The 15,108-nt window shown below is 37.4% G+C and overlaps 2 protein-coding genes across 3 annotated transcripts; one reads left to right on the top strand and one right to left on the bottom strand.

The window, feature by feature from the left end:
• Nucleotides 1-695: 695 nt before the first annotated feature.
• LOC122060862 (33 kDa ribonucleoprotein, chloroplastic) lies at nt 696-2,765 on the bottom strand. Of its 2 annotated transcripts, none has more exons than XM_042623953.1 (4): nt 2,220-2,765; nt 2,018-2,119; nt 1,273-1,587; nt 696-1,176 (listed from the first exon to the last, which is right to left on the bottom strand). In XM_042623953.1, the coding sequence occupies exons 1-4, from the start codon at nt 2,622-2,624 to the stop codon at nt 1,048-1,050; spliced, it is 951 nt and encodes a 316-aa protein (XP_042479887.1). In that variant the 5' UTR covers nt 2,625-2,765; the 3' UTR covers nt 696-1,047. The 2 variants fall into 2 exon arrangements, with proteins under 2 accessions (XP_042479887.1, XP_042479888.1); XM_042623954.1 differs by having other exon boundaries at nt 1,273-1,581; nt 2,220-2,761.
• A 3,761-nt stretch (nt 2,766-6,526) lies between these two features.
• Nucleotides 6,527-9,600, top strand: LOC122060901 (60S ribosomal protein L8-1). Its single transcript, XM_042624009.1, has 2 exons — nt 6,527-7,088; nt 9,035-9,600. Exons 1-2 carry the CDS (start codon nt 6,649-6,651, stop codon nt 9,378-9,380), a joined length of 786 nt encoding a protein of 261 aa, XP_042479943.1. The 5' UTR covers nt 6,527-6,648; the 3' UTR covers nt 9,381-9,600.
• The last annotated feature ends 5,508 nt before the right edge of the window (nt 9,601-15,108 follow it).

Consider the following 15,108-nt stretch of genomic DNA (forward strand, 5'->3'; position numbering starts at 1 on the left):
TTAAGTTTCTAAATTTTAACACAACTCTCTTTTACATATTTTTCCAGCAATTGTGTGAAAATCCACCACAGGTCAACAAAAGAATTTCAAGAACACATTTTGAGAGATTCCTTCTCTCTCTCTCTCTTTTTTTTTTTTTTTTTTTTGGGAGGGGGGGGTGGTTTGTGGGATCTGTAGGATGGTAAAGATGGTTTCACTTTGTTCATCTGCACATCGGCTATAGTAAGAAAGTCCTTTGGAAAAATGCACTAATAGGGATATCAAGAGCTGATCCAACAAACTAACTTGCTAAGTTGGCATATTTCTTTCACTCTTGGTGTTACAAACCTGGGTTCAGTGCTTGCTCACTGGTTGAACCCTAAAACTCTTAACCCCATAAAATGGCAAGGTAAAGTTTATTCCATGAACAATCAGATGAGATATTTAATGTATCAAATGGGATGCATCAATGAAGGTGCTGTGGTGATTGTTCTCTGGATTTATCAGGGGATTGAAGTTGCTGGATATTGGTGGAGAATGTTGAATAAGCTCGACAACTTATATCTGGAACAAACCATCATCAGTTTTCCATTAAGCTAAATGCTTAAGTAGGCCATTTTTTCGATGTCTAGGATCAATGAGGACCTGGATGAAACTGCAAGCATACCTATGATGTTACTACCAATATCACATTAAAGAGCCAATGTACTGCCACAGAACAAGGAACTTTTGATACTATCTGCTCATATATGATTCCACCCATTTTAACAATCCCCATTTGAAAGGGGAAGGCAAAGACCTCCATTCAGCATATCAGAGAATTATGAATTAAATGGGCAACAGTCATTGATTCATAGTGTTATAAAGCCGATACTCATCAAACAACTCATCTCACTACAGAGAACTACGAACAACGATGTCTACTTGTTGCTTTGTGTCTGCAAACACTGGTTTCACAAGGTTTCAAGACAAATGCAGCTGGAGGAGCAGAAGGAAGACAATGAGCTAAGATAGTTAATATTTTGGTACCACATTGTCGCCTCTCACTCTCTTGCTGCCATCTTCCATTCAATAGGCACTGACACTAGATTGCATTTCACTGGCACTGAGATCTGTTTCTGTACTTTCCGCAGGTGGAGAAGCAGGAGTATTTCTTCCTACAGCTAGACTGAGTCGCATGGGTCGCCCTTCAACCTCCTAATTGCATGTTCACATCAGGTACATCCACAGTAAAAAAAATAATTAAAAAAATGAGATGCTTAAATTGCAATTGCTAAGTGAAGTGAAGCTTACCACTCCATTCATGGCATCCAGGGCAGACATTGCCTCCTCATCAGATGCAAAGGAGACAAATCCAAAACCCTTTGATTTTCCGGTTCCTCGGTCATAGATGACCTTGGCACTCTGTAGTCCAGGCTGCTCAGCAAACACATCTCTCAAGCCCTGGGAAGTGAGTTCCCAATCAAGGTTGCCACAATATATCTTGTGAGGAGTCTCAACGAAGTTCCTGTAACCACTGCGAATTTTCGGGCCCATTACTTCCCTCTCACCTCCCCTTGGCACTTCTGGGAAGTTCACCCTCACAGTTCTCCCTCCTACTTGCTGCAACTCAAATCCATCCATTGCCAGACCATAAAAAACAACCACCACAATTAATTAAGCCAAGCCAGGTGCCAAATACTGTGACTCTTTGAGTCATTGTACCAAATAGATGAAACCCATTCAACATATGGGTATGCAAAGAGGAGCGTAAAGGGTGGTGGCTGGAGCATCTAATGACCCAAAAAGAGTCCAAGACTGCAATATCCTTCTGATGGGTCTAAGTACTGTGTGGATGTGTGTATGGGGTTAGAAATTCTATATCTTCTACACTATATATTGAATTGAATTGAAACATCTAATGACCCAGCAAGTATCCAAGACTGCAACATCCTTCTGATGGGTTTTAAGTAATGTGTGCATGTCTGTGTGAGCAGAAAGTCTATCTCTTCTACACTGAATTGAATTGAATTGAAAATTGTGATACTTAGTTACTTACAGCTCCATCAAACATACTAATGGCCTCTTTGGCTTCTTGAGAGCTGCCCATCGTCACAAATGCGAATCCCCTGCTCCTATCCGTCACTCGATCATATATAATCTAAAAGTCTCAGGGAAAATGAAAAGAAAAAAATGGTTATAAGCAAGGAGTTAGAAGCTAGTAATCAAGAATAAACAAAGAGAAGATAGTGGGCTCAAACCTCTACGGAATCAACTTGACCAGCCTCCTCGAAGATTTCCGCAAGTTGGGAGGAAGTCATAGAGAAAGGTAAGTTCCCAACATATAGTCTCCTCTCTTCAACAGCTGATGCTTCCTGCTGCTCATCTTCTTCAATTTCCGTTGTTTCTACTTCTTCTACATCATCTTCAGAGACTTCGTTGTCAAAGGCAGCGGAAGCGCAACAGAGGTGATTGTGAGGATGAGAGATGAGGGGAAGAAGAGGTAAGCGGAGGTTCTTGTTCTTGATTTTGAGAATTTGTGAAATCTTGCTCGATGCAACTGTGATTGTGATGGCTGGTTGGTCTAAGGAGAAGAAATTGGTGATTCGGTCATGAAGATAAGCTGAAGGTGAAGTTGTAGAGGTAGCAGCGGCAGCGATAGCCATGATAGATTGGCTGAGGGGCCTGCTTAATTGCTGAATCCAAGGAAGAAGATGGGTTTTGTATCCCGAGTCCTCAGTCCTCTGGTCCTCTGTGAGTGAATGTCTCAAATTGGTGTGAACACATAAGAAAAGAGAGAGGATAAGGTTCTCTTTCAGCTTTGCATATTGGGTTGAACGGTACGGTTCAGTTTGGTTCATTGTATTAGTAGATACCTAAACTGAACTATTGATAATAGTGGGAGGGGAAAAGAGTAGTAAGAAATTATGTTCAATGATTCAATCATATTAGATTTGATACCAATTGTTATAATTAAACTTTTGTATTCGTGTGAACAATCATTGAATATGAAATTACGCACAAAGGTTCGATAATAAATTCGTATTTGATTCATATCGTTTGAAGGAGACAATCCTCTTGCACTTAGACCTTCTCCGTTGGTCTTTTTTGCTCTCTTCTCTATGATGGTTATGGTTAACAATTAAAGAGCATTGTTTCCATAATAGAGAAAAATTGGACCTTTCTAATAATAAGGTCCAACTGCAAATTTACTAACATATAAAAATAGCAATACTTTATGTTTTAAAACATTAATTGAAAAGTCTTTACCCATTAAAGAGATCGTATTTGACTCTATCCAACCAAACCCATCTGTCAACATCCTTCTTCAAATCCATGATCATACAATTATTGGATGCTGAGCCTATACATTTTGAATACATTACATTTTGGGCTAAAATTTCTTTAAGTTTTCTATGTTTTAACATTCAAAACTTTACAATTTTGAGGGGCTTTTAAGCTTCTTCACCTAAATCTAAATTTATTTTGGTTTGACTTTGTCTTCATTTATGAGTTTTCTTTTCCCCATGACCTTACAGTGTTTGATCTAAAGTTATTTCTGATCATGCTTGAATGCATTATTGTTGTTTATGTAATTGCATTCCACATTCATTATATTTGATATCCTCTGGTGAATAATTTGGATGTAGGCGTTTGGAGTAAAGATCACAATTCTTAAGAATTCTATTGGTTGATGGCTCCAAACCAATGGAAAAGCTCAAGAGAAGATCTTTGTGATATCCAATTCCAAGATTCCTAGACTTGCTTGAAACATTTATTCTTAACTTCTTGTGCTGTTATCTTTTATTGAGAAACAGAGAGGAGAAAATGATTAATAAATTGAAGATTATCAGAAATACAAAGGGGATTCAGTGAGATAATGAAACAGATGTAAAGATTTATGTTCGATAGTACCATGAATGCCCATCCAACCATGTTCCTTCCCAAAACTTCAAAAATTTCCTTCTCAATCTTGTTCTTAATTATTCCAGTTTAGATTTCGGAGCAGTTCCCTCCCCTCATCACCCAATACACTAAATGGCATGAATAGGTGATTACCACGCCAAATGGGGTTGATAGGTTAAATGGGAAGATGAATGGCCGATGAATAACAACAATGGCCCAGTGCAATTGTTGAGTTGTGGTGTACAAAAAACCCATGCTCACTTGTTGAACTCGTGACGGATCATTTTGGAAACTACTTAGTTCAGAAGCTGCTCAAAGTGTGTGATGGTGATAAAAGAATATAGATGTAAGGTATGTATCTTCTCTTTAGCTTCATATGCTTTTAATTTACAAGAACAGAGAAAAATATGATCTTGAATCATAGATATCAGAATATCATAACTTTAATGCCTAAAAGATATAATTCCACGGACAGGATCAACATGGTTGCCTTCTTGCAAAGGAAGTTTAGCAAAGACACAGTGAAGGCATTGAGAAAATATTTCTTGAGATAATTAGTCATATTGTAGAACTCGTGACATATCATTTTGGAAACTACGTAGTTCAGAAGTTGCTCGAAGTGTGTGATGGTGATCAAAGAATATAGATGTAAGGAATGTTTGTTCTCTTTAGCTTCATATGCTTTTAATTTACAAGAATACAGAAAAATATGATCTTCATGATTCATGAAACATGAATCTATCATAGAATTAAATCACATATCAAAATAAAATTCTGTAATCTATTGATTTTCTCCAATAGCTTAGTCTTGATATTCGAGTTTTCATTATCATAACTTTTCTTATATTCTAACATGCATATTGGAGCAAAGATGGGCACAAAGATATGGTGTATCGTGAAGAAATTGTGTACGGTGAATACTTTGGGACAATGAATTGTATAAACAAATGCCATGCAACTAGGAATGGTGTTACTGTAATACTGCGTATTAGGTAATTGTGATGAATGCATACCTTTTTAATGACTATTCAAGAATAGTTGACATGCATATTATCAAGGCAATGAAATAATGTTCATTTTGTGTTTTAGTTTTATATTACAAAATAAATGTTATTAAGACACTTATTTACTTTTATGATGATTTAATATTTAATTATTATATATATAGAGAGAGATATGTTGCCACGGATCTTATTGTAACCAGTGTTGATGAAAAAGAGAGAGTTGATTATAAGTTTTTTTTTTTCTATATAGTATGATATATATATATATATATATATATATATTTTAATTATGGCGAATTCTGACATTTCACATGCCTACACAAAATATGTGCAGCTTTTAATAATGGAAAGTGATAACTTGCACTCAAATAAAATAAAAAACATTTTTTTTTTGGTTAAAAAAAAATCTTTTTACCATTATTTTAATTTTAGGAATAATATGTTGGACAATCAAAATAAAGTTACCTCTTATTTTATCATATTTAGATTCTCTCCAATGCAGGGTGTTGGGGATAGCCCAGTGAGGCCTCTCCAGCAGACACTTGTGCTGGAGAGGTTCTTACGGTTGCAGTAGTTAAGTATTCCTCAGGGTTTTATCTTCAAAGCCTTATATTTTTATTAAAAAAAAAAAAATACATGTTTTCTGCATGTTAGAGAAACATTTCTTGCAAAAAAAAAAAAAGCATTTTCTCTCGTATGGGTGTTGCATTGCTGCTCAAGCTCGAATTTAGGTGTTGCTGGCCGTCACTACTCTAGTGCTGCTAGGAGAGTGGGATGAGGAATAAGAAATGAGGAGGAGAGTGGAAAAAAGATCTCCAACATACCTAATGCCCATCCCCTCATCTCACAATTTGAGAGGACCTAGGGGCATGCATCCATGTGTTGGGATGCATGTCTGAATCCTTCTAGCCATTGGATGGAGGGGTTTAGACATCCAATGCGTTGAAGAAGAGTTGGATGGATCCAATGCGTCCAGACACGTATTTTACCATGTGCCATTAACTATGAATCTGTCCCATACAACGATAACCCATGGTTCAATCATAAATTTAAAGAGTTTTTTTTTTCATCAAATCTTATCATCATAAGTTATGAATGCAAGATTTCATCATGGTTCAAGCCTAATAATAAACCGATCTGACCCGGTATTAACTCAATATTGAAAAATCGAAACAAATTAAACCGAAATCAAAACCGTTCAGAAATCGAAGTTCCTTAACGAATTTGTTCTGATCTCATTCATATCTAGGCCAAAACTGATTCAACTCGACTCGAACCGACCGATTGACACCCCTACCATCAGATTACCCAATTGCCCTACTTAGATGGCCCAACGTTATCTAGCCTGGAGTTGGATCGTTTCAAGAACATAGGGCTTGCCCTTCATGGGTGGAGGGTTATGCGTGGCCAATCAGGAGTATAGGAAAGTTTGAGAAATAGAAGAGCCCATGTGATGGGCAATGAAATTCGGGCCTCCAGCCCAAAGACACACACAACCCATCTCAAGGAAGAACAATAATGGGCCACGCTTGGACTAGTTGTTTGGTTCCTGGGTCTAGGAAGGAAGCGGTGGATTAGGGTTTACAAAATATTTTCAGGTGGACTAAAATACCCCTATAAATTGAATGATATAGCTCCTCTTTCCCTCCGTAATTATTCTCTACAGAGCCGTCTCCTCTCTCTTTGATCTATCCCTTTTAGGCGGCGCCTGTGACTGAGAGAGCCAGGGGGCCTTGGCTTTCTTTCTTCTCAGATCGAGAGATTCAGAGAGGAGTAGGCGATGGGTCGTGTAATTCGAGCACAAAGGAAGGGAGCAGGGTCTGTCTTCAAGTCCCACACACACCACCGTAAGGGCCCTGCTCGCTTCCGCAGCCTCGACTTCGGAGAGCGAAATGGGTATCTCAAGGGGGTTGTGACCGACATCATCCACGACCCAGGCCGAGGCGCCCCACTCGCCAAAGTCACCTTCCGTCATCCCTTCCGATACAAGCACCAAAAGGAGCTTTTCGTTGCTGCAGAGGGTATGTACACGGGTCAGTTCGTCTACTGTGGTAAGAAGGCCACTCTGATGGTTGGGAACGTTTTGCCTCTTCGTTCCGTCCCTGAAGGAGCTGTGGTCTGCAACGTTGAGCACCACGTTGGTGATCGAGGTGTTATCGCTAGGGCGTCTGGTGATTACGCCATCGTCATCAGTCACAACCCTGATAATGACACCTCCAGGTTCGTTGTATACCTTTCTCTTCTACTCCTTTCCCTATTTTTTTCCCTTTTAATTATAAATAATAGATATCTCAATTCCTTGAACTCACTCCATCAGAAAACTAGTCAATAGAATCAGCATCTTATGTATGCATTGATCTGGACTTTTTATTTAATTTCTTGTATATTCTTCCATATTTTTTTTTGCATTAATATATTCTTGTTTGTGGTTCTGATGGTGGAAAACCTTGTATTGCCTTTTTTTTTTTTTTTTTTTCAATTTTATTATGTTATTGCTGGTGCATCTTTTCAAGTCTTAAATTTTACGAAAGATTATAAACTGAAACCTAATCCTTTAGATATGTCATGTTGTCACCAAAGTCTGATTTAAATAATTATGTGTTGAATTTGGGTCACCATCTTTACATATCATTTGTTTTGAAACTAAATTTTTCTTGGTCATTTTTAGAATCAAAATAAGGCCTTTTCCTTGCCATATATTGTAATTAAAGTGTATTAGCCGACCTTGTCTTTGAATCTATTCCAACTATCAATGAATTCCTATAATGTTTGGTGGTTGGGTATTATATGACTTTCTGATTCTCGAGGTATCAGAATCGGTTTAGGTCTCCCTATTAGTGAATGACTAGTTAGTTACCTACTCCATGTTAGAGTTCTAGTCCTATTATGAGTCCAAGTCCCACTAGGAGTGTCTAGTCCTATTTGGAAACTAGCTCCTAGTTATGTTAGGATTGTTATTCTGCCCTCTTTAAATAGACAATAGACTCGATAGGCTCAATTAAAAGAATTTAAGGATCAGTTTGGTGTTATATATGACAATCCTTTTGATATCTGAAATTTCTTATTTAATTCCTATGCTTAAAAAATAGAGTAAAGGTGGTTTACCCTGGTAACTGCTTCTACATCGACCAATTTTTGGACTGCATTGTACACCACAAACAGATGAAAACACTTTGAGTAAATATTGTTTCAAAAGGTTGTACTACTCATCAAGGCACATCATGTTGTGGATATATACGAAAGATTAGGGTGCTGGAAGTGAAAAAAGCTTTGAAGAGGATGAAAATAGGCACATGACAGCTAGTCCAAATGGTGTCCTAATATGACATGACTTCACCTTTTGCGTCAGTCTTCTCCCAATTTTCTGATGTTTCTAAATATGCTAGGGCTGCATTTGTTTCAATGGTGAAAAGCTTTCTGGGAACTGAGATTCGTTGATAAAATTTATTTTGTTATTAGTTGCAATTGTATCATAAACCACACTTTTTCTTGAAAATGACTTAGATATTTAAATTGAAATTACTTTCCAAAATTTTGTACTATATTTTTGGAAGATCATTTATGTTTTCTCTGGACAATCTGATTTTCCTTAGGTTTTAAGCAAGCCTTGTTTACATTGAGGTTTCAATGTTTCCCTGGCAAATTTTTTTCCTGAAACTTGATATTTACTTGCAAAAATTATTTTGTATGCTTTTACCATTAGCCTTTCTTATTGTACATGAGCAGAGCATGTATATTTTGGCATTTTGTTTGAGGAAAACGAATATATCCTTGTGCATTTGTATTACAATTTTCCAATTATCCAATTGCTTCTTACTATTCTTTTCCTTCTTCATCCTGGATCGAAGTCTCATCTACTAATGGGGCATTATTATATTTTTGTTGCAAGTTTTCCAAAAATGTATGACATATACTGTGAAAATTGGGTTAAGTTCACTTAAAGATCTTTATATGACTTGTATTGTCAATGCATGGTTTACACTGTTTTGCCAGAGTTCATGGTGAACATATCTTCATGTGCTAGGATTGGCAGTTGTGTTTCTAATTTGTAATGAAAAAACTATGTAATTTCCGTTCAGATAGATCCCTAAGATATTTCCACTAAAATAAATAAAGTAAATGGTTGTTTTTTGACACACTGGGTTTGGATTTATATTTATTGGCAGGATCAAGCTTCCCTCTGGTGCGAAGAAGATTGTACCAAGTGGGTGCAGAGCTATGATTGGGCAAGTTGCTGGTGGGGGTAGGACTGAGAAACCCATGCTCAAGGCAGGTAATGCATACCACAAATTCAGGGTGAAGAGGAACTGTTGGCCAAAGGTTCGTGGTGTTGCCATGAATCCAGTGGAGCATCCTCATGGAGGAGGAAACCACCAACATATTGGACATGCGAGCACAGTCCGCCGTGATGCACCTCCTGGCCAGAAAGTGGGTCTCATTGCTGCAAGGAGGACTGGTCGGCTTCGAGGTCAAGCTGCTGCCACAGCTGCTAAAGCTGATAAGACTTCTTAGTGAGTTAAAATATTTTCTTTCAGGTCTTCAATTGTTATATATCCTTGGAACCTCTTCAGGATACTTGTTTCATGAGAGGAAGAGGCCAATCGGTTTTTGAATCTATCCCCTTTAGAAGTTTTGTAGCGAGAGATTTGCTTAGAATTTTGAGATAGTTGTGATGTGCTGTATAAGAATTGAGTTGATGTTTAATGAAACACTATTGGTGATGTTGCTCAAATAAGTCTGTTGGAAAGAACATCAGCCCATCCGATTGGGCCCACTCTGCTAAGCCTCAAACAGGGGAAACTAACTGTTTTGTTGAAACCAAAACTTTTGCAGCCTAAAATTTGCAATCACATGTGGGTCATCCCTGACAAGTTCTCCTCCCATTTATATCCGTCAAACGAGTCCTAAGGGAAAATGGTTGCTGTGGCGGGAGTGTGGTATTGTGCGAGACACATGGGAAACCAAATGACTTCCCTCCCCTCCCACCCATGAAATGTAAAGTTATGTCCCTGATGAAGCTTTTTTGTGTGCTCCCATTATTCCGTATGTAGGTGTAAGGATGAATCAAGAGATTAATATTGCATATTTTTATTATTTTAATGCAAGTTGGACCTGATGTAATCCGTTAATGGTCCATGGAGTATCAGTATAGCACAGGTATTGGCAATATGGGGAAAAGATAAGGATAAAATTACATGATTACACACTTTTGGGATTTTTTTTTCTAAAAATTATCCACTTAAAGTTTAAGTTGATAAAAATACATAAAATTAAGTTTGGGTTTACAAAACTATCAAGTTAACAAAAATACCTAAAAAAACTCAAAATAGTGATTCTTTTATAATTGAAACTTCGAGTGGGTAGTTTTGTAAATCCAAATTCAATTTTGGGTTTAATTGAAACTTTTGATGAATAATTTTGTTAAGAGAAATCCAAAAGTGAGTAATCATATGTAATTTCTTAAAAAAACAACTTAATGCCGACAAAGGAAAAAGTCCAACATGCAATTCATTCCAAATTTAAAAAAAAAAAAAAAAAAAAAAAAAAAATCCAAAATGGGCTAATAGAATAGGCCCACTAATCCCTTGGATAAGATTAATCCACAACAGGCCTCTCCCCACCAGAAAATACAAAAAGGTAGTAAATTCATGCCCATGACTAACGCAAGACTTTGAAAACTTCTTGGTTTATTTATTAACTTGTTTATTTTTTAAATCTTAATTTCACCAAGTAAGGGTGCCTTTTTGTTAAGATTTTGCACTCGTATAGTCACATTAGAGACTTTGATAAGAAGGCCTGCCTTACAGCCCAATTTAACCCTTTCAAAATAGGGCCCCTTCAAAATAAACATTGACTGGCTAAGTTACATGATAGGGCTGCTAGGAGCCTAGGCCAAGGGCTGGGAAGGCTTGAAACATTCTCAGGTGTCGTCAGGAAAAAGGTGTTGAGACGTGTATCCAAACCCTCTCTACCATTGCCCAGGTCTTGCCCATATCTATTTGGGCAAATGTCACATTTTTTTTTTTTTGTAGAAAAATGCCACATGACAAGATGATGATTCAACAGTTTTTGGTGCCAATGCACTTTTCTCAAACTGTTGGATCATCGCCTTATCATGTGACGCTCGCATAAGAAACTATGAACCGATCTGGGCTATGGGCTCTAGAGAGAGGAGCCGAATGACATCAGTTCCCTCCCCTCATCAGGAGTAGTAGCAGTTCCCTCCCCTCATCACCCAATACACTAAATGGCATGAATAGGCGATAGCCACACCAAATGGGGTTGATAGGTTAAACGTGGAGATGAATGGCCAGTGAAGCACAAATTTTTTATAACCCTATCTATTCAACAACTATGCCGTTGACTCTCCACACTTAACAGGTTTTATCAAGCCTCCTTGTCCCTGTAATTAGGTCACCAACCTATCAGCTCCAACATTTCATGGAGACACAATCAATTCTTCCTTGCAGCCACAGCAAATGGGAGGCTCCCCTCTCACTCTCTCAGTTGGCGGCATATGGAAGTATCGAAGAAGAGAGGTATTGTAGGATGTATTCCCAATAACAAATCAGGGATCGGTGCATGTGGCACTCGACCTATAACTAAAAACTACGGCAACCTTATTGCGGAATGCCCATCTCCCACCACAGACATCTGCAAGTGGTTTGGGAGGCAGTAGTGCAATGCTGCTATTGATGCCAAACACATTCAAGTTGTCCAAGTCATGGACAAAGTGGAGAAACACAGTCTTCGTGAGAAGATTTTGACAAGATTACATGAATTAAATTCAATTAGTGTTATAAAGCCTGAATCTGATGGAGTACATGAATCTTTGAATCAGACGCCATTTTCATCCACTTGTAACGTGGAATCATTTCCACTTGATGACCGAGAGTCACATCATTCATCATTGATATTATAGATATCAGAAGTAATAACTTTAATGCCTCAAAGATATAATTCCATGGACAAGGTTACAAATAGAAAATATCAAAGGATCAACATGGTTGCCTTCTTGCAAAGCAAAGACATTATGGAAGACATCTCGTGACAGATCATTTTGGGAACTACCTAGTTCAGAAGCTGCTCGTCTGTGATGGTGATCAGAGAATATAGATGTAAGGGTGGTGTTTTCTCTTTATATACTTTTAATTGACAAGAATAAAGAAAAATCTGATCTTGATGATTCATGAAACATCAATCTATGATAGAATTAAATCACATAACAAAATAGAATCCTGTAATATATTGAATTTCTCCAATACCTTGGTCTTGATATTCGAGTTTTCATTGTCATAACTTTTCCTTTATTCTAACATGCATTTCTGTTTTGGTAAAGTTATATTCTAACATGCATATAGGTTCAAAGATGGGACCAAAGAAATGGTGTATTGTAAAGAAATTATGTACCGTGAATACTTTGGGACACTGGGTTGTTATAAACAAATGTCATGCAACTAGAACAAGGTATGGTGTTATTCTGAATTCATTAGTTGTGATGAATGCATGCCTTTTTAATGACAATTCAAGAATAGCTGACATGCATATTATCAAGCCAATGAAATGTTCATTTTGTGTTTTAGTTTTATATTACAAAATAAATGTTATTAAGACAGTTGTTAGCACTTATTTACTTTTATGATGATTTAATTATTTAATTATTTGTGTATATATATATATATATATATGGATGTTGCAAGGATTCTCTCTGATGGTCCACCTCATAGATTAAAGAGAACCTATGAGAATCTTATTGTAACCAGTGTTGGTAAAAAAAACAGAGAGTTAATTATAAACTTACATTTTTTGCCTTTGAGTATGATACGATATGTTTTTTTTTTTCTTTTTTTTTCTTTTTTGGGGTGGGGGGTGGGGGTTTAATTATGATAAATTCTGACATTCCACATGTCTACACAAAATATGTGCAGCTTTTAATAAAGGAAAGTGACAATTTTTTTTTTTTTTTTTGCTAACGATTGGTATCCAGGCCGAATTAGTCCCGTGGGCCCATATTAACCCTACAATTGCATGGATCGGGTTATACCGGGGTTGAATAAGAATCATTCAACTTTCATTGAAAGCAGTGAAGAACACTAAACACCCCCATGTGTGTGAAGAGACAATTCATTCTCAAATAAATTAAAAAATATTTTTTTGGTAAACTTTTGACCATTACATTAAATACTTTTTTGAGAATATTACAACTAGCAATCAAAATAAATTTACAACTTCTCACTTTATCAGATTGGGATCCTCTCCAATGCAGGGGGTTGGGACGCCCACTGAGGCCTCTCTAGCCGACAAATTGTCTGTAGTTGCTACACCGATGCAGTGAACTTCGGGTGGTAGGGAGCCCTTTGGGGAGCATGTCCAGATGCTCTCAACTGTCCAATGCCCACCACACCTCATTCCTTGCTGCAAAGGATGTGCACTCAAAAATTCAGTGTATCAGCTAAGTATTCCTCAACGTTTTATCTTAAAAACTTTATTTTTTTTTATTAAAAAAAAAGGCAAAAAGAAAACATGTTTTATGCATGTTAGAGAAACACACTTATTAGTTATTACCAAAAAAAAAGGAAAAAAGAAAAGCATTTCCTGTCTTAGGGGTGTTGCATTGCTGCCCAAACTCAAATTCAGGTGTTGCCAGCAATAGTTGCTCTAGCTCCGTTAGGAGATTGGGAGGAGGAAGAAGAAATGGGGGAGGAAAGTGGAAAAAAAATCTCCAACGTGCTGTGAGTCCAATCCCTCATCTGACAATTGGGAGACCTAGGGGAGTGAGCCCATATATTAGACTGCAAGTCCGGATCATCCTTACCGTCGGATGAGGGGTTGAGGCACCCAGCGCGTTGGAGAGGAGTCATAGGAAAGTGAAGATTTGGATTTTTTTATCGACCTATGTTGGTTGAACTGTTGGATTTTTTTTTAATGGAATGTGTTAGCTCTTTTCTCTTCTTTTGGATGAGTCAAAAAAACACAAAACAGAGCTTACAATCAAGCATGAAGTACATCCTAATTAAAAGACCTTGCAAATTATCCATTTTTTTCATATTTAAAAAATGCTATACTGGTTACCAATCATGTTAGGCGATCAATGAATAAACCAACACTCGCTATGCCAATGAAGTAGATTGTAGTATACTTTTAAGGGGAAAAAACGCTAACCGTTCACCCTCTACATCCAAACACAGGCGGTATGAAAAGACCACCCTACCCCACATGGTTGATGTCTCCGCCTGTTCTCCCATTGGTCCTTGTAGCATTCTCTTGCCTATATCTTTATTGTGGGTAATTTTTTGATGATTCCTTTTTAGGGGTGTCAGTGACGATTTCACCACCCAAGTTTTTGAGTTTATTCATTCTTGAGGAGGTTTGTATTTTAGGTTCAAGGTTGAGGTTTAATAAATTAGGGTTTCATAGTTTAAGTTTAGAAATCCTTAACAAAGTTGTTTGGAAGACAAAGTCCATGTTTCCAACTACGTTTAGATGAAATGATCCAAAGGTGTCGCATTGCCTTACTTTTTCTTTATCATTTCCCCCCTTTACTCTCTCTCCCTTTATCTTTAACGATCCATGTGCCAACCCCATTTAGTTGGGAAAAGGCAAAGTTGTTGCCGTAGTAGTTTATGTTTAGAATTTGAGCTGGTTGGGAAAGATGGTCGAACATTGAGAAGATGGCCTGATTCATAAATTCATGGCACATGGCACATGGCACATGGCACATGGCACAAATTCATTTTAGTACAAACTCCTTACCTTTACATGATGGTAGAACAAAAGGAAGAAAGCTTTTCTTGGGGAAAAACACAATATTGTTTATCATATTTGAAAGGTTAACCAAATCATGTCCAAAGTTATAATAGCATATTGATCCTAAGTAAGCTGATCCATCAAACCAGACTCCTGACTCTGCACTGTCATATTCTTCCAATACAACAGCACAGCAATTATCCAATACAAGTTCTCTTCGAATTCGCATTTTATCTTGATACCTCAAGCATAATAATGCGATTACAAGAAACCATACTAGAATCAGAACTTCCCAAGTCCTGATCGATAACTTTTCCCATTGAAACCAATGAAGTTAGTTTTTGGGAAAGATGAAATATCAGTACCGATGTGCCTCCCCAAAAAGTAAATAATGGTAGAAAGTCAATAGTTTTGAGTCGACCAACTCAGGAGAAGTTTATTTCTTCTCCCCCCTCCCTCCTTTCTCTACAACTTTGATGCCTAATTTGAATCA

The sequence above is a fragment of the Macadamia integrifolia genome, chromosome 14 (assembly GCF_013358625.1).
Source record: "Macadamia integrifolia cultivar HAES 741 chromosome 14, SCU_Mint_v3, whole genome shotgun sequence".
In the NCBI taxonomy this organism is placed as follows: domain Eukaryota; kingdom Viridiplantae; phylum Streptophyta; class Magnoliopsida; order Proteales; family Proteaceae; genus Macadamia; species Macadamia integrifolia.